The 23058-nt window shown below is 37.1% G+C and overlaps 1 protein-coding gene across 1 annotated transcript in view; it reads right to left on the bottom strand.

The window, feature by feature from the left end:
• Positions 1–23058, bottom strand: part of ptprfa (protein tyrosine phosphatase receptor type Fa) — a 248912-nt gene that overhangs the window by 16885 nt on the left and 208969 nt on the right. The window contains exons 21-26 of the mRNA XM_059340745.1: positions 20970–21002; positions 20377–20474; positions 12849–12972; positions 10038–10213; positions 5195–5314; positions 3289–3443 (exon numbers count right to left, since the gene is read on the bottom strand). Of these exons, the coding sequence (XP_059196728.1) occupies positions 3289–3443; positions 5195–5314; positions 10038–10213; positions 12849–12972; positions 20377–20474; positions 20970–21002 (706 nt within the window). The remainder of the gene's footprint in view (positions 1–3288; positions 3444–5194; positions 5315–10037; positions 10214–12848; positions 12973–20376; positions 20475–20969; positions 21003–23058) is intronic.

The raw sequence follows: 23058 nt of genomic DNA, 5'->3' as shown, positions 1-23058 counted from the left end.
TGTAACTGCAAAACACAAACTATGCAATAAATGCATACAGATCATTAAGCAAGCATATGCCCTCATAAACTTTATTTTAAGGCTACATACATTTAGATGTGAAATTTGCAACTGTCAATAAAGTAGCCTCAAGGTGCAGAAAAAGTATGATCTGTGATTTTGAGAGACATTGCTGTTGAATAAATACTACTGAGTCAGTTTGTTGACCTTGTGACTTTTCTCTCCGTGTAACAGATAAGTTCTGCTCAGACCCGAGTGAAAGGAAAATCACAGAAAGGGAATATAAAGTCTGCCAAGATACAAGTGGACACAAATTAACCTTGGAAAGAGACGTTTCCACACAAGTCGGTAATGTTTCTGACCGAGTGAAGAATATGTGCTTATCAGACATGAAAATGACAGAAAGAACTGGAGATCAGTCAGAGGCTGAGCTGTCTATGCAACAGACATATTACTGTCTGTACTGTCTGTCTTACTATGTAATTGTGTCACTTGTGTACGGTGGCCCTGAGAGCTCACATCGCTGCAACTTAAGAAAACACATGCAAATACACAAAACACAAGCAAAGTGAGAAAATATCTTCATCAATTTGACAACACAAGCGCATAATTTAAAAAACGTGCTGCAAAGACCACAACACAACACAATAAGAAAACATGCTGCAAATAGACTACAACACAGCAGAAGTGTTTCCAGAGGACACTTAAAAGTGATGCACAGATCTGGACATGCTTGTGACATTATCACATTATTACAATGATCATAGCGTGCTATCGTTAGCGGCTGATTGATAGTATGCTAACGTTAGCGGCGAATTATAGCGTGGTAATGTTAGCCGGCGATCGATAGCATGCTAACGTTAGTGGCGAATCATAGCATGCTAACGTTAGCCGGCGAGCAAGACCAAGACCAACTCTCAACTCTGTTGAGAGAGAGCAACTAAAACGTGAATCATTCATTTATTTGATTTGTTTAACTGCAATATGATTGATACGGGCTAGCGCGCTAACGCTATATATCACGTTATAACATGAAAATATCATTATTATGAAATAACATGATGATTTCACATTTTAACATGAAATTATAATTATCTTCAAATAACGTAATAATATCACCAGCATGTCCAGACGTGTGCATCATTTTTTATGTGTCCTCTGGAAACACTTCTGTTTTGTTGTGGTCTTTTTTTTGCAGCATGTTTTCTAAATGCTGCGCTTGTGTTGTCAAATAGATGATGTTTTCTCAATTTGCTGTATTTGCATGTGTTTTTCGTCCTATTAAAGCAAAATTACCATTTATTTGTCTTTTGTGCTTGCATTTTGTTAAAACTAGCAATACTTTCCATCCAAATAATCCAAACAAAGAAAACTTTTACCATGCCAGACACATGAATGTTGTGGATTGCCTCAGCCTTACATTATGGCATGCTGTGCTTTATTGCAACAACACTGACCTCACTACACAGAAGAAGAGATGTGAAGGTCTCTTAAACAGCAGGGAGGGAGTACTCTGCCTAGAGAGAAGTGCTCTTCTTTTCAGATCTTTGCCTCTTCTGTTGCTTTGATATGTTTGGTATGAAGCTTCGCAGATCAGCTGGGTTGGTAAACACGAGTGTGCTTCATGCAATGTACATAAACACTTTCAAGAATTTTCTGTGTAGTTCTTAGTAGTTTTTTTGGACATAAAACAATAAGTCTGATACATTTTTGAGTTTTAAGGCACAGTATGGAATTTCTGCCACTTATTTCATTCTAATGAAATACCAATTTCCACGAATTTAGATTTTAAGCCACTGGAATTCAGCCATTGCAAACCTCAGCAGCAGGCATGTGATCCCAGGCCAGCCATAAAAAAAACTTTTTGTAACAGTGATTTGGCCACCAGCCCATTGTGATCCCTGGTGCTGGCTGAATTTGAGTTACTTTAATAACTTTATGAGGGTGTGGAACATTGTTGTGACATTATAACACTAGTACATGCTTTAGCTTGGTGGCTGGTATGAGCCTCTTGTCACAGTAGTACATTGTAGCTGTATTGATATTGATAGTATCAATCATTAAATTAGGTCCCTACAGGAATACAGTGTTGTAAAATGACAATTAATTAAAAAATGATTAGAAGTGGAGGGAAAAATCGACACAGTGCAGTATCGCAACTTTTACCGTTCTTTTTTTTTACTTTTCGGAGGCCATAGCGGGCTCACTTTTAGGAATACACTAGAGATACCATATGTTACTAGAAGATCTTAGGAAACTATCGGCATCATATGGATATCGTGTTGGAAAGTTGTTGAAATAAAGCTGCGAAGTTAGGCTTTTTTTATGTTTCATTCAAAAAAATTCAAAGCAGTGAAGCTTAAGGTTGAGGAAAGTTTGATAAAATGCTGCAGTTGTTGCCGTCCATACATGTTTAATATAATTTCAGTTTGACTGAATACTTTGTTGGTCAGTCTGTGACTGTACTGGAAATACCCCTGCTTTGTCAGTTATTGTGTGCTAGTTTAACATGATTCAATCTAAAGCCAATTGGTCCAATAGTTGGTTGACACGAGGATGCAAAATGACATGGACATACATATATAATCACTAAGTGCTCTAAAACAACAAAAAGGACTGTTGGACAACACGACGAAAGAGAAAAAATAGAGAGAATAGTGTGTTTAGAGTTAGTGTAAGCCTTTGGAGTTTGGGGCTATTCTGTTGTTTTTTGACTCCTTTTCATTCAGCCTGTATAAACCACTTAAAAAGTGTTCACCATGCCACGTTGGTATCATTGTTTTCAGTACAACCTCACCTATATGACCAGATTATTATTTTTTCATTTTGACTTACTGGATCAACATTTTGAACACAGAAACACACAAAAAAAATACAAAAAACAAACAAAAAAACACAATAAAATTACAAAAAAAACCCCACATAAAAAAACACTAAACCACACAGAAAACACACAATTTTTAAAAAAATAAAAAACACATAAAAAAACACACATAACATTTTATGGTTTTTTTTACATAGAAAAATTGCAAAAAACACACAAAAATTTACAAAATACACACAACAAAATTACAAAAAACACAAAGAAATTACTATTAATTCAAAACCTGCCTACTATCACACCTCAACATCTGTGACCAGTCGCTGCATAAGTTCTTGGTTTGTCTGTTTCAGAAGGTTCCACAGATTTTTGGACCTTATTGAAAGGGGGGTTTCAGGCTAAGTTAGATGATCCAAATTACTTTGAAGCATTCTGAGGCCTTTGTGTTGATAAAAAAAGGAGCTTACCTGCAGTGGACCACCATGGGTCCTGCATCTGGAGGATTACAGGCCTTGACTCTGCGTAGAAAGGCCAGTGTTGGGGTGGGGTACTCAGGCACTCCATGGTCAGGCCAGGCCATAAACTGGAACTGCCGAACTTCTCTCTTCTCACTCGAGCCATTCTGTGAGAGCACAGATCCTTAACACACATGGAATACATCAAATTCTGGCCATATATGTGCTAAAGCAATGGCTTTGTGTCGTTCAGACTCAGTCTCGTTTGTGTCAATGATCCTTGAGACTTTACTCAGACAGGACCAAATACTTACCGAAACAGCTGCGAAGTGCAATATTTGTAAATATATTGTATATAATGTTTCTAAATATGAATAGAGAGCAAGTAAAAAGACAGGCTGCATAACTGATGAAGGTTTTTTCCTCTGTTTTATCAAGGGAATCCAGTGACACTGTCATTACTAGTTATTAATCTCTTTAACAACTGAAATTGGTTCTTTATGGTGTCTCCTAGCTTATGAAACTGATTTTGTGTACATATTTCACCTCCTGCTTTTGCAGCCTTGTTATTAATCTGACAGAATTCAGCTGAGACTTGTGTCGGCCTGAAAGTCTTACAGAAATGTGAGCAGCAGTAGCAGTGTAGATACACTACACTGCACTGCGAACTCTTGTTTTTTTATGTCTCATTTATTGATGATTCTTTTCAGTTTTATACTTTTTATATTCTTGTATTTATACTTTAGCTAGAGTTGTTACATTGCAAAATACAACCACTGTGAGCCAATGCATTGAAAGTGCATTTGTCTATACATAACTTAAATGACTATAAAGTCTAAGTCTGAGTCTATTCAGACATGATAAATTGCCATCACATTTTCACTTTAGCACTCTTTCAAAACAAACCACTTGTCATGTGTGGATGGTCTGTTTATTTGCTTCCTTTTCATGGTTTTGGTTGATGTAGATTGGTTTTAATAAGACCAGAGGTCGACAGTGAGAGCAAATTGATCGCAGTAGTTTGATTTAAATCAGATTTTTAGTTGAAAAAATTGGATTAAAAGTAATTTCATAGGTGGTTAAAATGCATAAATTAAATTAATGAATTAAATGTATAAACCTGTTCAAAAGCATATAAATAGTGTCATTTAAACATTGTAGGTGCAAGACATATATTTAATAAGATAAGTTTAGTAAGCACAGTTTAAGTTTGAAATAATTGGCATTTCATGAAATTGCTATAATGAATTGAAAGTGATAAAACCAGTTCCAGTTTGTCGATGAAGTATGGGTTGTCTCTGCAGAATTAACGTTAATTGCTTACATTTGACCATGGACTGTAGAGATTTTAGTTTTGACTGCACTGATTGACTGATTTAATTCTCATGATATTGTTTCTTTTTTCTTCAAGGTTATCAATTTAGACCTATTCTGTTTCAAAGAAAAGTAACTGTTTAAGAGTTGTTCAGTGTCCTCTGTGGTCCTGCTGTGGTTTGCTGCCATGCATTGTCGGATTTCATATACAGGTGCATCTCAATAAATTAGAATATGATGAAAAGTCAATTTCCATTAGTTAAAGTCAAATAGCCCCAACTAATTATTGAGTCATATAGATGACATGCTTTTCAGAGGCCAACATTTCCATATCAAACATTATTTTTAAATTGGTCTTTTGTAATATTAAATTTTTTTTGATACACTGAATTGTAGGTCTTCATTAAATGTAAGCCATATTCATTATAATTAGAAGAAATTAAATAAAAGAAGACACAGAATGTTCTAAAAAAAATTCTATGTGTAATAAATCTATATAATGTGTTCCACTTTTTGAATTTAATTACTGACATAAATAAACTTTTCTATGATATTCTAATTTATTGAGATGCACCTGTACACTAAACATATAGGGTTCTCTCACCTTATAGAGGGCGAATGTGCGTACGCTGTATGTAGCCAGCTCCACATTGTCCAGCATGGTCACCTGGATCATCCCATATGTCTCTGTGCCTCGACTTGGCCAGTACTGGTCACATTTGACCTGCACACACAGACACACCAATTTGTTTTTTTATAAACAATAGTGCTATCATTGAAGTTATAGAGACAAACGGAGGGGGAAAGAATTAACTGGTGAGAAGGATCAACATCTATGAATGTAGTTGAACAAACAGTTACGATAAAATGTAGTTTAACATCAAATCAAATCAAAATTACTTTCCCCGAGGGGAATTTCAGTTAGTCAGGTAACTGTTAGAATGAGATGTACACTGCAAGAAAGCCAACTTGTATTTTTTGGCCTAAAACAGTGATTTAAGTTGGTAAAACTTGGAAATATAAATTATTGACATTTAGGGCAATAATGTAAGTTAGCACAACAAAGGAAGCCAGTTGTATGCTCAAAAACAAGTTTGTGAGTTGTTGTCACTTATATCTTTAGGTTGGGGCTCAAAACAAGGGACAATAGTTCTGCTAACTCTCATTTCTTTGTTGTGAAATTCGGTCATTAGCGAAAGCTAGCGGCTAACTGATGCTAGCAGCTAACTGATAACTGATGCTAGCGGCTAACTGATGCTAGCGACGCTGCTTGTTACAGCTACAAGAGTAGCCATTAGCGTATCAATGCTAACTCAAAATTGTGGTCGTAACATTAGCTGACATTTCATAGCGGCGTTACAATCGTGCCAGATTTGAGCAAACTCAAAAACAAAACTTAAAATATTTAGTTTAATTGTCCAACTTAAAATTTTATCTTATATTGTTTGTTGCCTTGGAATTTTGAGTTTACCCAACTTTTCTTTCTTTTTTTTTACAGTGTAGGAGCAAAGGATCTTTTGAATCTCTCCGTCCTGCAACTGAGAGAGAGGAGCCGTCCACTGCTGTTTTTTTGCTCCATAAAGGTTTTGTGTAGCGAATGATCTGGGTATTTCAGGATGGCCTGGAACATCTTGACAGGTCATCTCTCCACCACCTCCTCCAGTGTGTCCAACCTGGCTCTAACCACAGAACCAGCTTTTTTGACCAGTCTGTCCAACCGCCTTGTTTCTCTGTGTCTGATGCTACCTCCCCAGCAGACTGCAGCATAAAACAACACACTACCACCACAGACTGATAAAACATCTGCAGCATCTTACTACAGATGTCCAGAGATCTGAGCTTCCTTAACCCTGAATAGAGCACTCATTGAAATACTTGCAAATTCCAAATTTCAACCCTAGAGAATATTGGAGGATATTACATACTGACAGAATGTGTAAAAAAAAAACATACGGACCCGGGGGAGGGGGGTAATATTTTGAGCAAAAAAGTTTAAATCAAGTCTACAAGAAAAAATGTGCAGATTTGTGAGTGTGAAAGTGGTGAATCTGTGAGAAAAAAGTGGTTTTTTCCCCACTTTTGTCTCGTAAATCTGCGACTTTTTTCGAGCAGATTTGCCACTTAAAATCTCTTAAATCTGCACATTTTTTTCTTTTAGATTTTTCTTTTTAGATTTGGCACTTTAATCTAGTAAATTTGCAACTCCCCCCCGGTTTGTATTTTTGTTTTTATTCATGCTTGGCCTTAATATGCCGTTATAGTCAAGTTCTCCTCGTACAAATCCATGTGGTTCTACGGCCAAACAGAGAGACATGGGGACCCCATTTAGATATCCACTGAAGTTACCAAATATAGTTCTTCGCCCGATAAAGGGTAAAGAAAAAGAGGTGGCTCTGCCCCTTTTTGTAGAGAGCGTCTGTGTTTAGGGACCAGTCCAACTTATTATCCAGGTAGTATCCATATCCATAATCACATGATTTTTAACATAGCTGCATAGCTTTTGGGGCATAACTGTAATGCATTTCTGCTTACACTAGCAGAAAGAATAGATAGACAGGTTGTGTTTTGTTATCAGGGGCAACTATTACATGGCCACAGGTTAGAGACCATCTATTATTTCCTGCACCTCTGGTTGAACCATAGACAGACGTTATTAGCTTTGGCAGAGGGCTGAAGGTCTCTGTCACAAATAATAATGGCACACTGCTGTGGCACTCAAGTTCTGCCCCTTGGTTGTGGAGATACTAATAGTGTGAAAGAGGACTCATATAAAAACTGTCCCTGCCAAGCTAGTTCTCATTTGCCATGTGACTGGCTCTGAATACAATATGTCCACCACCTGATCTCACAAAATGATGAAATGATGTGAAATGACCTCGACACCAGGTTCAACAACGTCACTCAGTGGGCGCCTACTGACTTTCCTCACATCACCCTCCTAATGGCTTCACTTTCGGCATTACATACATTTATTTACTGTTTAAAATGTGTCCCAAAAAAAAGGGTTTGCAGTAACCAGATTGTGTTAAAAACATTAAATTTGGCTCTTCAGAGACACTGTGAAGACATGATTGATTCTGCTGAGACCAACGGTCACGTGACAAATATTCACTGAAAATCTATTTACACAGAGCAGAGAGGAGAGGACAGGAGAGGCTGTTTACACAGAGCAGAGAGGAGAGGACAGGAGAGAGGCTGTTTACACAGAGCACAGAGGAGAGGACAGGAGAGGCTGTTTACACAGAGCAGAGTAAACAGCCTAACACTAAGCTTTATCTACTTTTTCAGGGTTTTATTTTGAAAAACAGCCTTGTTCAGGGTTTCCTGTCAAGGCACACTGACTGACCTCTCATGCTTTTATTCTACTAAATTGTAAGATATAGTTACTTTGTGGGGCTTTTATTTTGAAAGCCTGGGTCATCATGACCTCTCTCCCTCATTCTGGCTGGTTGCTATGGCGATGAGTGCAGCATGAAAGGGTGGAGAGGGGAGGGGCGCATTATCAGTTAATATCTATCAGCTGAGTGAGGTCATTTTATAGAGAGTGCACCTCTCAAACTGTGAGTCCTAACAACAAAATATGATGCTCATCAGAAAGATAAGGCTCTCCAGAACGCGTTGATGTAGTTTTCATGTCTGTGGTTTACAAGCCCTACGGCTATTGTAGACGGCTCTAAAATATCCCATTGGAATGAATGGAGCTCAAACACTCTAAACTGATTACAAGACTCCAGACTATATTGGATGAAATGGTAATTTTGATCACTTGCACAGTTTTCACATATCCACTGTTTAAATTGTGTGTTTTTTCAGAGCTTTTCAGAGTTTATAATGGGTGTATATTGGAAGGAACGTTCAGAGTGAATGTCATTACAGTTAACCCCTTTACATACTCCACAAGAACAGAGAAACTTGTTCTTGTTGTCGAGGTGGCAAGAACAAGAAAAAAGTTATTTCTGGCAAGGACACAAGAAGCACTGCAGAACTCCTATGAGATCATCATAAAAAATTTTAATTTCTGACCAATCAAACAATAGTTCTTGGATGCCACTCAAGAAATGACATCATTCTGTGCTTGCAGCCCTGGGAGAGAGAACAAATTTCTCCGTTCCTGAGTATGAGTAACGAGTTACTTTACTCAGTAGGTGGCCCATTGAACTGTCTTTTATAACGCCTTACCAGAAAGTTTTTTGTCCCAAACCTAGATCAGTGGTTTTGTAGCCCAAATGCACTGAAACTGCAGCCTTTTTACAACATAACTAGAACGCTCCGCCATACATTGAGCCACAAAATGCTCATATGGGTCATTTTTCATCCACTGAGGGCTGGTGCCACGTCATTTTCACAGTGTTAAGTCATCATTTCACATAATTTTGTGAGATCAGGTTGGTCCACCAGCAGGCTGATTATGTTTCAGAGTCAACCTCATCTGGACCGCTGGAACTACTGGTTACTACAAACTGTCTTCGTTCACTTTATTATAGTATAATTTATCCATATCTTTCATATTGTAATATGGTTTGGGCAAGCACCTTTCCTACTACACTCACATCCTAACAAACATTTTGTTAGGATGGCAACCTGATCTGAGTCACATGCCTCATCTGTAGCTCTTTTTGAGAAACTTCAGATACTTACTGTTCATGACATCAATATCTCTCAAATATGTGTTTTTATTTATAAGGTATATTCAGATCATGAAAACTTTCCAGAGCACTTTAAGACTTATTTTAAATGTAATTCTCATAAGAGTTTAATGTAAGAGCTGATATCTAGCCGTTTCCCATGGTTTTCTTGATAATAATTTTGGTTATTATCGAGAAAACCATGGAAAATGTCTAGATATCAGCTCTTATATTAAACTTTATGAGCTAGTTTTGTTGTTATCATTATATTTGTCCAAACAAATGTACCTTTAGTTGTACCAGGCATTAAAATGAACAAGAAATTGAAGAAAACAATGGTCTAATAACTTTTTCCATGACTGTAGATGTACTTGGTGAGGTCTGATGGGACATTGTGTTTTTAAAGGTGAGCTTTGTTTGAATGAAAGCAGCTAGATAAAACGGTTGAATTATGCTAAGTGAATGCATAGTAATTAATAATCTATTGCTCATGTGGAAAACTGAGCTTACTTTCTTTTATCTCGGTTAAGTCATGGTCACCTAACATATATATTAAAAACAAAAAAAAAAAAAAACAACCTCTTATTCTTTTCTCTTCTTTTCTTCTTTAACATATAGCACTCCTTTAGCGATGACAGTTAGCTCTTAAAGTTATGTACTTACTTGATTCCTGTGGTCTATGTCTAGTACCATCAGGTTGAATGCACTTATTGTAAGTCGCTTTGGACAAAAGCGTCTGATAAATGACATGTAATGTAATGTAATGTAATTTACTTATTTCAACCTTCTTGTAGTATCATTTTGACAATTTTTCAGGCTCACCCGTGACTTCTCCTCCAGGCGGGTCATCATAATGATCGTGCAGGTCCTCTGCTCCCAGACCATCCTCCAGAAGTCACTCAGCGTCTCTGGCAGCGGCCCCTGTGTCGCAATGTAAGCATTCTGCTTCCTATAGCCATCAATATAGTTGGCATTGATGTAGTCGCTACCTGGAACTCCTGCAGTGAGGAACAAGTTGGACAAAGTTAGGAAGCAAATGAAATGAGGAATTAAACTTGTAAGTCAGGGGAAATCAGACATAAATCTTCTCTCTGATATAAGCTTGTTATTAAACCTCTGAAGTCCAGGAGATTTTGGTTCAAATTTGTCAACTTCCTCTGCATTAATTTCTGTCTCTGTTTAGCATCTTTCAGTCTGTCCTTACATCACATGCATGGCTTTTTTTCTCGACACAAACTTGGCTATCAGTCAGATTTTTCATTTTATTTTAATTAACAAAGTATAAAGCTGCCAGGAACCGAAAATACAAACAAAAGACACAGGTGTCTTTGGGAATGTAAATTTTTTTTTTTTTACCATTAATACACACAAAAACAGCAGAAAAAAGAATAAATAATAAAACTACGAAAACAATCTACGTGCATGTAAATTAAAAATAGTAATAGTTTTCATTGTAGAGAAAAAATTGACATTTTAAAAATGGTCTAGAAACATAAATGGCACACTGTGAAAGCTCCTATGATTGCACTTTCAACTGGCTTTCTCAGATTGTCTACATATGATATATAAATAAGGTTATTACTGTAAATAAAACGTGTATTTTCAATAAATAGATGGACTCCAGAGGGTTAAAAAAAGGCCTGGTTCTCTCTTTAGTCGAGATAGCAGGTCACCAGTAGATGTCACATAGAAGTGGTGAACATCATCTCAAGCTGGGAACCTGCAGATTAACTTGAGATACAGTTTATTTGTTATTAATGATATATTAGTTGATTATAGTGTATAAGGGTTTAGGATATTATGAGCATAATATGCTCAATTATCTCATAAGCTGTTGCAGTCATTTTTGGGCTGATAACGTTTGCTACTCAGATGTGGTGCTAATAACTGCTGAGAATTTATTAAAAAGTGATTAAATATCCCTCCAAAATATTACATCAAGACTCAAGAATCAAGATCCTTGCTGTGATCTGGTTTGAAAAACTTCTATATTTTTCTGAAAACAGCTGAGAAACCCCCTTATTGTCAATACCTACACTGCAAAAAAGCCAACTTGTATTTTTTGGCCTAAAACAGTGATTTAAGTAAAACTTGGAAATATAAATTATTGACATTTAGGGCAATAATGTAAGTTAGCACAACAAAGGAAGCCAGTTGTCTGCTCAAAAACAAGTTTGTGAGTTGTTGTTACTTATATCTTTAAGTTGGGTTTCACAACAAGGGACAATAGTTCTGCTAACTCTTATTTCTTTGTTATGAAATTTGGTCATGAGCGAAAGCTAGCGGCTAACTGATGCTAGCGGCGCTGCTTGTTACAGCTACAAGAGTATCCATTAGCGTATCAATGCTAACTCAAAATTGTGGTCACAACATTAGCTGACATTTCATAGCGGCTTTACAATTGTGCCAGAGAAATTCAGAGTTGAGCAAACGCAAAAACAAAACTTATATAATTATAATTATAAATATTTAGTTTAATTGTCCAACTTAAAATTTTATCGAAGTTTGTTGCCTTGAAATTTTGAGTTCACCCAACTTTTCTTTTTTTGCAGTGTAGGAAAGCCATCCACCCAATGAATGCTCTTGGTTTTGTGAAGTTTCACAAGGCTGTGATTATAATAGACTAGCAGGCAGTTTTATACAGTGCGGTCAAGTTTCATAAAATAGTCTTATGCTACTATGAAGATTAGCATCATCACACATGGATGAGATTGGGCTCATTGAAACCACAAGCCTCAGATTTCAAGTCATATCAAATGTATGCAAATATGTTAAGGCACCTCAGTATAGAGAAACACAATAGTCGGAAATAACACATTTGCACTGCATGTCAGTAAAGGGGAGACTTGTGATATTCAAATATCTTGAGGTCAGAGGCCAAGTGAACCCCTTAAAAAATGGCCAATCTTTGGAGTATTATTTCAGCCTCTTTCTGACAAGATAACTCAATCCTCCCTGGAGATGTCTTAATAAGAGTCTCTCACTGCGACGTATGTTGTTGTTGTGGCTATCATTGTCATAATGCGTTGGTTTATATTGGGTCAATTACAATTATGTGTATGATCTCGCACATCTTGTCATTGTGTAAGATGCTGTTCTATATCGCATCAAACTATATTATGTGGTGATGTCTCCCATCCCCCTGTGTTATTATATTATATATTATATTATATGTTGTTTATTTTTTATGTATATATGTATGTATGTATGTGGGTATATATATAATTATTATTATTATTTTTACTATTATTATTGTTATTATTTTTATTTTTTTTTAAATTGATTTAATTAGTTATTTTATTCATTCTTGTTTATTTGTTTTCTCTCGTTAGCGCTTCTTGCTTTGTTTGCCTATTTATTTTCATTGTGTGATACATATAAATGAGCCATGTTATATATTCTTATATATATGTCGTAGCATCTGCCCCTCATCCTCACACACACACACACACATACACCTGTGATGCCTCTGTGCAAATCGTTTATCATTTATGTTTTTCTTTGTTGTTGTTTGCGCTGTATGTCTACTGTCTCTACTTGTGGTCCACATGGTGTAGTGTATTTGTCTCTCATGTCACCTTGTTTGTTACGTCATTTCACCAATAAAATTTTTTTTTAAAAAGAGTCTCTCACCATCCACGGGTGTGAGGATAACCTTGGAGTGGTCATAGGCGATCACGTTTGCATAGCGGTTCTTTGGCTTGTTGACCTCCAGGTTGGAGTGCTCCCAGGTGAACTGCTGTCCTGGATCAACAGACTGACAGAGGGCAGAGGAGAGAGAGCAGGTAACCATTTATTACAATAGTGCCTATATATTCTTTTCTGTTTTTTTTGGCTGTCAGAGCTTGGAGCAAAGAGTCCAGACCAATAAATGTGACACAGAAACTAATTCTCCACCCTCCCCCCAGCCTATAATATGAAAAGCCCTGGATGATCTTTAAGCCCCCTGGACACACAATAGACTGTTTGGAAACTCCTAAAATCCCTTTCAGCCTTCCACCTACCAGCTCAGTGTCTCATATTAGCAGAGAACAAACCCAGTGATGAAGGGAAAGCAATTTTTACCACAGGTTATGGAGGTCTTGTATATTTCCCCATGGTACACATTAAAATATAGAGCGATGGTGAACCATAAGAATGATATCAGGAGTACACATAAGGACTTGTCAAAGATTTAATTTCTCGATACGGCTGAAATCGACAGGGATAGAAATACACTGAAAAAAATTGGAGTGGAAAAACTTGCCTAGCTTTTTTTAAGTAAATGTCTACTTAAAAAAAGCTAGGCAAGTTTTTCCACACAGAAAGTGTTTGTAATCTTTACTCAGGCTGTTTCTAAGTAATATTTATTTAATAGAACCACTTGTTTTTATGAAAATACACAAGTAAATTGCAGATTCACTGATGTTTCTCAATTACATTCTACTTGGAAATATCAACTAATTAAGCCAATGAACTGGTTTGGTGAATATTACTTGAAACGAATGATTCAATTTACATACAAAACTGAGGACACATAATGACAAACAATCACTAAGTAATGCACTACATGAAAAACTGCTATTTTAAAGTAAAAGCACTGAATTCGTACTTATTTGTAGAATTTATATAGATGATTGAAATAATAATACAGGGCCAAAAAATCTTTTTATTCAGTGTAATGATAACTCTCTACTATATAGAGAGGCATGACACATGTTTTGGTTCACAGGTGGGTAGACCTGTCATGATAATTACTATATTGACTTATCGTTCGATATGTAAAAATGGTCACGATAGTTTTTTTCTGAACTCGATATACTGTCATGTAGTACATAAGTGATTTTTTGTGCTTTTTGTGTTGTGTTTAAAGTAATGCTGCAAATGTTTGACAGGCAGTGAGAATGTTCTAGTGATGATATTGGAATGTGTCCTGATATGAGCAGGTCAGTTTTTCACGATGCTACCTGATGATTGTTCTCTATTGATTGCTGGCTGTGAATGGTTTTGCTCAGGGATGGACAACTGGAGGCCCGGGGGCCGAATACGGCCCTTACCCTCACTTGAAGTGGCCCTCAGTACAACTACATGCATTTGAGCATTGAATCTTAAAAGTGCAGTGTAAAAATGCACAAAATTACTTCTTGCAATTAATGTTGGTCTGCTGTTCTTGCACTGAAAAAAAGAAATCACAGTAAGTGGTTATTTTTTATTTGCTTCAAACCTTTTGTATTCCTTTTTATACTGTTAAACATGCATTTGAGCATGAAATATGTTAAGTTACTGCACTGTAAACATATTTAAAATTGCAGTTTCATCATATCTGGTTAAGTGCACGGTCCTATATGTGGCCCTGTGGTAGTGTCCATGAAAAATTGTGGCCCCTCCAGCATTTAAGTTGCCCATCCCTGGTTTAGATGAATAATGACATGCTGAAGATTGTTATTCATGATTGACTTTTCCCGCTCCTACTTATCTTGCATCATCTAGGAAACGCGACCCTGTACATATATATACACATATGCACAGGCAAAATGAAGCTGTGCCTGAAGAGCCTAATATCCTGCTGCTTATCGTCCTGGTAAGTGGCTGGACAGCTGCTCAGCTCGCCGGTCTTCAACTGATAATCATGACAACGGAGAAAGAGGTTGAATGCACATCTTATTTAACACTCTGTTAGGTAAGGCTGCACTGACAAACCGCTCACATTACAGCTAATGTGCTCCACCGTTGTGTAGATCAGTTATCGAGCATGTCAGTGTAATCACTCATGGAGCTGCAGTTCCACCAGCAAAAGACAAAGCAGTCGGGTTTGCACTCAGCACCTGCTGCCACATTCACAGAGTAAAAAACAATATTTCACTGAGGTTTAATACACATTGCAGGAGTCCTTATTGACTCTGACCTAGATGCTCTTCACACAAAACCTCACTGGCAACAACCTTTTCCTTTATTTGACTTTAAACTGTCAGATAAAATGTCAATAAGTCACCAGTTGTCACAGGTGAAAAAAAAACCTTGTCAAAAAGATATTTCTCACTTTCCTCTCAAGGCTTCTGTAGCTTAAAGATGGATTATGTTGTAAAAAAAAAAAAAAACCCTGGCAACAGCAGACATTTCAAGATTAAGAATGTCTTTAGTACTGTCCTATTCCTGTTGTGTAATATATATTCAAATACATACATACATACATACATACATACATACATAGACACAAACACATATACATATATATGTGTATGTATGTTTGTGTGTGTGTGTGTGTGTGTGTGTGTGTGTGTATATATATATATATATATATATATATATATATATATATATATATTTATATATAAACCTGAGCTTTTTACTGGCTGCTAAAATGAAATGAAGTTAATGCGAGGGTAAACTAACAAAGCACTATGCAACTATGCAAAGGTCAACGAACATAAAGTACAGTAATCTTTTCCTATAAACCTTTAATATTGAAATATAATGTAAATGATTGCATATTGCATGCAAAATGAACAGTGATGCAGCACCACTCTCTTTGGGAACACTAACTTCCTGACTGAAGTCACATGACTTGAGCAAATGAGCAGAACAGCCACTAGGAGGTGGTGAAACTAAACTTAACATATAACTTAACAAATTAAATATTCCTTTCATAATAGAACATTGTTTTGAAAGGGGAATACAAAATGAAATGGAAAACTTCCCCTAACAATCCTAACTTCAACGGGACATATCATAATCTTTCCATCTGGGGCTATACATGAAAAATAGAATGAGGTTACAGACATTCCTACTCAATAGGCAGATATGTAAGTTTTGGTTTTATCTTTTGGATTGTCTTTGAACAAAGTTTTAAAGTCCCCTGTTGTTACACACACTGCTGTACTCCTGCTGCGCTGGTAACACAATCCAGACAAAAACAGTTCACAGTCAGAGTCTCTGCAGCTCAGTGACTGGCTTTCTGTTGGGACTTGTGAGCAACTGGAACTTCTGCAAAACAGAACATTGGCAAGGATAATAAAGACGTCACACTGCTATTGCTATTATAATTTCCAAGATGAGATGAGTCCATATATATGTTTTTTTTGTAAAATACGAATGAATATGTGTGTATGAGTGAACTGTATCAAAGCATTGGCCCAATGAGCATATTTGTTTTTTATACAGGGGCAGGTCTAATAAACTCTGGGCATTTGTCCACCCCAAAATAGATATTTGTAATTTTATTTATTTTTATTTATTTTACCTTTATTTTACCAGGAAGTCCCTTGAGATTGCAATCTCATTTTCGAGGGAGACCTGGCCAAGATTGGTTGCTAGTTACAGATTAAAATGACAGTGACAAAACATGGGAACATATAGTAAAAACAGCAGAAAAGAAAAATTGGCAATATACACATTATACATACAGAATACATGGGCAGTATTCCTTACCAAGACAGATTAAGGTAGGTGATTCCTATAAGCTGAGGCCCAGAGGCTCAGTTAACAGCCCAAACTAAGTTTTACTAGTAAAACCCAGCTTTTACTTGTTTGATATAGTCAAGAAATAGATGTAATCGTTATTATGTGATGAAGACAAGAAAAGACCATATGCAGTTTATAAAATGGTTTCCAGTAGTCTCCACACAGACTGCCTCATTCATCAGATGTAACAAGCTGTGAGATCCTGCAGCAGGTCTCATTTTAAACACAGCCCATTATCAGCATTTCATTTCAAGCCCTGCTGCTCTTACTATAGACTAATGGCTGCTGGCTCCAATGCAACAGGACACAAGAGGACATATAATAATGTGTGTTTCTCACTTACGTGGGACAAAAACAGTGTCACCAATTAGGAAAAAAGCTGCATTTTGGGTCAGTGGTTAATGGAAGGGTTGGGTTAAGGGAAGGAGGGTTTTGTTTCACAACCCAAAGTTTAGTCCGTTTTAATCGAACTCTGGTGCGGTTAATTACTTGTTAGTGTTTGTTTGGTTGCTTGTGAACGATCCAATCGTTCTCTGGTGCACACCAAAACAACCAGTCCCAGACCACTTGCAGAGAGGGTCTCTGCAACTATAATAACTATGAAATTTTAGGTGGAGGCTTTAAATAAGCCCATCTGGGTTTTCTGCCTTTCCCTGCACTTAACATTATATGTTATATTTGTCATTTTATGTAATTCTAACTGTGCAATTAAAAAATAAACCTAAACCTAAACCTGTCTGTTTCCAAACAGACCCTAGTGCGGTTTGATTGCTCTGTGAACAGAATCCGATCAGAATCCGACCAAATTAAAGAAAATTAACCAAAACGCAGTGGATTGTGGGCTACCTGTGCGTTGAGATGTACACAGATAATAGCATAAAGATGAAAATTGTGTCCTTCACTTTCATTCTGTAGGCTACCACTGAACGAAAGATAATTTCTCATTGCAGAATTATCAACATATTGCTCAAAATAGCAGGTTGTGGTAGAAGTGCAGCAAGGTTCTCCTTCTCTGATTCTACAGCTGTCTGATCGCAGCACGTTGTCTGTGGAAATAATGGATCAACACATTGTTGACGACCCGGAGACTCAACAGGAGGTCGTTCTGAGCGTTTCTCTCCAAATTAGTTTGGTCTGAACACCAGAGCAGATTGCGACAGGTAGTGATGTGCCAATGAAGCCTCATGAAGCATTTTCCTTATTTTCTGAGCCCACCAGATGGCGCTCTTGCACTCTAAGAAAAGGTTCAGGAGGTTAGTTAGTATGACTTAAAAACATGAGCATTTTCAGCATAAAAAATACAATTTGTTACATGTCCATTGTTTTATTAAGTTGATAACTTATTTCAAAAAGTTGATCAAAACTAAAAATGAAGAAAGATGTCTTAACTCAGAAATATATGGATTTTGGATGAGCATTTCTGCCTTCACTTAACAAGGAAAAGTATTAAGGTAATGAAACTTAATATTGTATTACAATATGTCTGACTTAAGTGAAATAAGTTACTTATACCCAATAAAATTGAGGTAACAATTTGCATGGACTTTGCTGAGTAGAAAGAAAGTAAAATAAAGCAGTTATAGCAACTTAAATAGAGTAATTTGACTACTTGAATTGGTTCAACATAATTAAACATAAACATAGTTCAGCTATAAAAGTCTCATTGGAAATACTCAATAATGTCTTAGTTGGAATTACTTAAAAAGATAAATGCAAATTGTTACAACATTCTTTTTAAGTTGATTCAGAGTAATTTTATCACAGTGTGGTTTAAAGAAAAAGGCTCAAGCAATAGTAAATAATTGTGCTTTCAGTCCTTTGTTGAACATAGAGCGCCATCTAGTGGGCTCAGAAAATAAAGAAAATGCTTCATGGGGCTTCATTGGCACATCACTAACTACCAGTATAATCAAACATACTATGTTTGCACTCGGTTCCATGTTGCTTTGTTTATTTCTGTGTTTATATTCTTCATCGCCACGTTTTCAACCAATAAGAAATAATAGTGCGAGAAGATTAACTCCTCCACCTTCGTACACGCCCCCTTCAAATCCTTATATTTTATTCGGTCAGCTTACATTTGCTGCTCTGTGAAAGAAAGCAGACTTTATACAAAACGAACCAAAAGTATCAAATTCATTCTGATTCGGACGAACCAAATGGACTTGGGTTGTGAAAACGGCCTAAATCTTTCACTTACACTAACTTACACCAAATATTCAGGTGGCAGCCACATCTAAACCAACAGGCTGCTGCACCATTTTTGGACCTTTTGTGAAAACATCCAGTCAAATTGTGTTTTTTCAACCTGGAGATGGCTAATCACTGTGTCCCTTAGAGTGGAGTGTCTCATGCAGAGTACTGTGAGCATACTGAGAATACCGGGGCTGTTGCTCTGAGTTGAGAAGTCAAGCCTGTTCTCAGTCTGCGTTGGTCCCATTTGCAATTTTTATGGGCAAAAACTTAAGACAGCACTATGGGTCAGGAGTGTAGCATGCTTATCATTTGATATTTGTATCATTTGATCCCAAACATTTCATTTGTTTCATCTAAAAGTTCCTATTTAGACAGATATTGTTTTAAACAAGGTTCACAAAAATATTCTGTAACGCTTTATATTAAGGTCCTTGTAATAACCATTAATTAATAAGTAACAAGGCCCTTGTAAGTCCTTACAAGATGCTTATTAACATTAATGTGTGTTTATAAGCTTATATAAGTGTTAATAATGGCATTACAAACACCCATGACCCACCCATTATGTCTTTGCCATGCCTTTATTAATCTTATTTTGTTTGCTTATTGATATTAAAATATACTTTATTACTCATCTATTATAATTTAACTATAAGTTAACTATGCTTTTTGCAACTACCAGATCTAAAGCGAGAACAATGCCTTATTACTTGTTAATTAATGGTTATTAAGAACCTTATTATAAAGCGTTACCAAATAGTCTCAATATATTGCAATGTTAGGTTGTTGTGTTTGCTGAACAAGATGTCTCCACAAAGTTCCCTCCGTTTCACCACATTGAGTAAGAAAAAAAACTTGGGAAGGTAGAAAAATTGATTCATCTGCTATTTCATAATTTATATGCCCCCTTCCTTCTGGGGTGCATAAACAGTGCTCCCATCTGTCCGGGTTTATCCACTTGGAAATTCACCACTTTAAATGCAAATTACATCCTTTGTAGGACATCAACAAGCCATAATCCTTCACTTGCTTTTACAGTAGGTAAGAGCAGCGGGATATTATTCTTGCAGAGATTTATGCATAGTTAGTAGCATCCTTTCTGTTTTTTTAACCCCTGCTGAATTTTAACTCGGCAATAGTAAACCAGCTTATTACATGAGTAAAAACCCACCAGGAAAAAGGAAAAAGAATGTTGCTTTTCCAGATGAGCATTGTAAACATATGTGAATCCCTGGTCTTAATTAAACAAATGCTGATTCACACATGATTAACAAAGAAAAGAAACATGAAGGGTCATTGGAATAAGCATGGACTCTGCTCCCTGACCAATCTCAAAACACTCAACTTTCCATAAAGAACTGCTCACCCACATATACAACATCCACAATTTCACCTCTCACATTCACACATTTTGGTGAATTTTGTGGTAACCACAGACATTATTTCAGGATTCTAGCCAAAAACCCATTCAAAATCCAACCAAAATAAAGCATTCAAAGCAAAGCAAATAAGAACAGGAAGTTACCTCATACTCCTGAGAGAAGCGCAGACCGTCGTTAGCCTTCAGTCTCTCTATGTGGTCTGCCAGGTCACAGATGGGAATGGGAGGGTGTTCTCTCATCCCTGCAGCGAGAGGTGGACAGGTAAGTACAGGCCGTCTCACACACACACAAACTCACATTGGACTATGTAACCAGAGTGCAGGACCATGTTGAAGGCTCAGAGCTAGTGAGGCTGCTGTGTCGTAAGCAGAGGGATGATGAATGACTATGTAACTCTTTAAAAGCATGCCATAACCACAATGGTGATGTGAGCATCAACAAGCATGCTAATTGGTTACAAAAATCCCATAAAGCAATAGGTGAATGGGAAGGTGCCACAATGGTGGTTAGGGTGAAAAAGTACCCACAGCACCTTACACTGATATTTGTTCAAATTGTTATTATTATTACTATTATTGTTTTTTTAATTTCAAATCTTAGTTTTAATGACAGCCACTTGTGGTGATGGAGAGGATACTGGGTTAATTAAGATGGGCATTGCCGTGTAAAAAACAGAGGGAAAGGGGGCAGGAATGGCAGGAAACATTAGTAAAACACAAGAGGGATGGAAACTAACTTGGTGTATTCGGGCAACTGAGGGCACTGGAACCTGTGGTGGGAAGACCAGGCAAAACAAACAGAACAGGGGTCAGTTAGGAGAAAACAGAGAAAAGAAAAGAACACAGGGAGCAGTAAGAAAGGAGCTGTGTGTTGGTTTGTCCCCCGCACCATTCTGAAGCTCTATGTATTTGTAACATTTATCTAGTATTTATTGCAACCTAGCACAGATGCTAGGATTGAAATACTCCAAAGAGTGTTTCTTAGTTAGATCGAACTGTTGATAGACTTGCAAGACTATCCTCCTAAAAAAAACCATCTCCCATAACTGGATTTATACGTATAAAGTATGTCTACTCCAATGGATGGAGTCACAGTTCCCAGAAACAGGAGTCAACATGGAGACCAAATCTTTTCTTCTGTAAAAGGGAGTGTAGAACCTGATAATGTAAAATATTCCCGATAATGTAATAACCCCGATAATGTAAAAAAATTCCCCTTCAGTGAACGGCAATTGACCTAAACACTCATATGTTTCTCTCCAGGTCACTGACTACTGCTTTGAGTGGCATCCACCATGCAGAGGCCAGTATTCAGTAGCCAACAGCCTGCAGAGCCTGGCAAGTGCTGCACGAGATTAGATGCTGCCAGTGGTGCCACTTTTGACACTTCTCTAATCACTTCTCTAATCTCATGTAATCAGCGTCCGGTACATCAGCGACCTGTGGTGAGACTTTCTGCTGGTTATGACCGGCCCCGTAGGCAGTGTTTTTACGGCCTGGCTCGCCCAGCTCAGGCAGCTTTTGTCTCAGAAAGGCGTCACGGCACCAGTTGCAGTCCTGGTGGATTTTCTGATGGTTACAAGGAAACATGTTATCCAGGCATGCTCCTCTTTGACGAAAGCCTCATTGTCCACCTCCTTCCATAGTGAGCTGGCTGGCCAGAGAACAGGATACCTCTGCCACTGCTGCTGCATGACAGAGATTCGCTTTTTTTTTTAACCCTTAATAGGGGACTCATTGAAATACCTGCAAATTCCAAATTTCAACCCTAGAGAATATTATACATACGGACCTGGCGGAGGGGGGTAATATTTTGAGAAAAAAAGTTTACAAGATTAAAGTGGCAAATCTACGAGAAAAAAACATGCAGATTTGTGAGATTTAAAGTGGTGAATCTGGCAGAAAAAAGTTGCTTTTTTAAAAAGTAATGCTTTCCCGCCTTAAATGGGTTAAATCGGCTCATCCTCTGTGGCCAAAAAATGATGCTTATCCAACATAAGTGGGCTGTTCCTGAACGTGGATGGAGAGACGTTGTAGGCGGTCTTGTATACTATTCATCTGTAAGTATAATAATCTAATGAGTTACAATGTAAACAAGATTAGATACCTCGCCTGGACAGGTGCCATCTTTAAACAATTTTGTCAACAAGCTGGCTTATTGGACGACTTCAGCTCTTCAGATTCACCTGAGTTCCAGCTGCAAACTATGAATGAGAAGAGCTTGTGGCACCTAAATTTTAGCATAATCAGAACAATCTAACTTAAAGCCTCACCAGGGCTGAAGCCCAGCAAAGAGACTTCTACGCTGCTGGACAAGTTTCCATTAATTTTGTTTGGTATAATAATCAATAAGAAGGTTCTTATAACTTCCCTGAGCCAAGAAATACATAGTAAACACCACATGCATTAATTATTGTCAGTGTTACAAAATTAATGCAGAGTAATGCATTTTACAGATTGATTCAATCCTGCACTGCATTACCTCTTGACAGTATTGAAAAACTTGATCAATGGCTGTCTGAAATGGTATAAAAAGATGCATTTGATTTTCAGCGCAGCATGGTCTGCCAGTTCTAGATTATCCATAATTTGAAGTAAATTGGATTTAAAAAACCCCCCCAAGATAACAACAAGTATAGGTCTTTAAGGTTCTTCTCAAAAATCAAGTAGTTTGCTGCCAAGGCTACCAGGGATCCTTCCCTATTCCTGTACTAATTACTAATATTATAAACATAGTGTCCTGACTGGATAATAAACCTTAAAAGCTAAGAGTATAATTGATATCTTCACTGTTGGTAAAGAGGTGTATCATTTACGGGCTCAAAG

This window comes from Centropristis striata, chromosome 9 (genome assembly GCF_030273125.1).
Source record: "Centropristis striata isolate RG_2023a ecotype Rhode Island chromosome 9, C.striata_1.0, whole genome shotgun sequence".
Classification (NCBI taxonomy): Eukaryota; Metazoa; Chordata; class Actinopteri; order Perciformes; family Serranidae; genus Centropristis; species Centropristis striata.
This window is presented reverse-complemented; position numbering and strand designations above follow the sequence as displayed.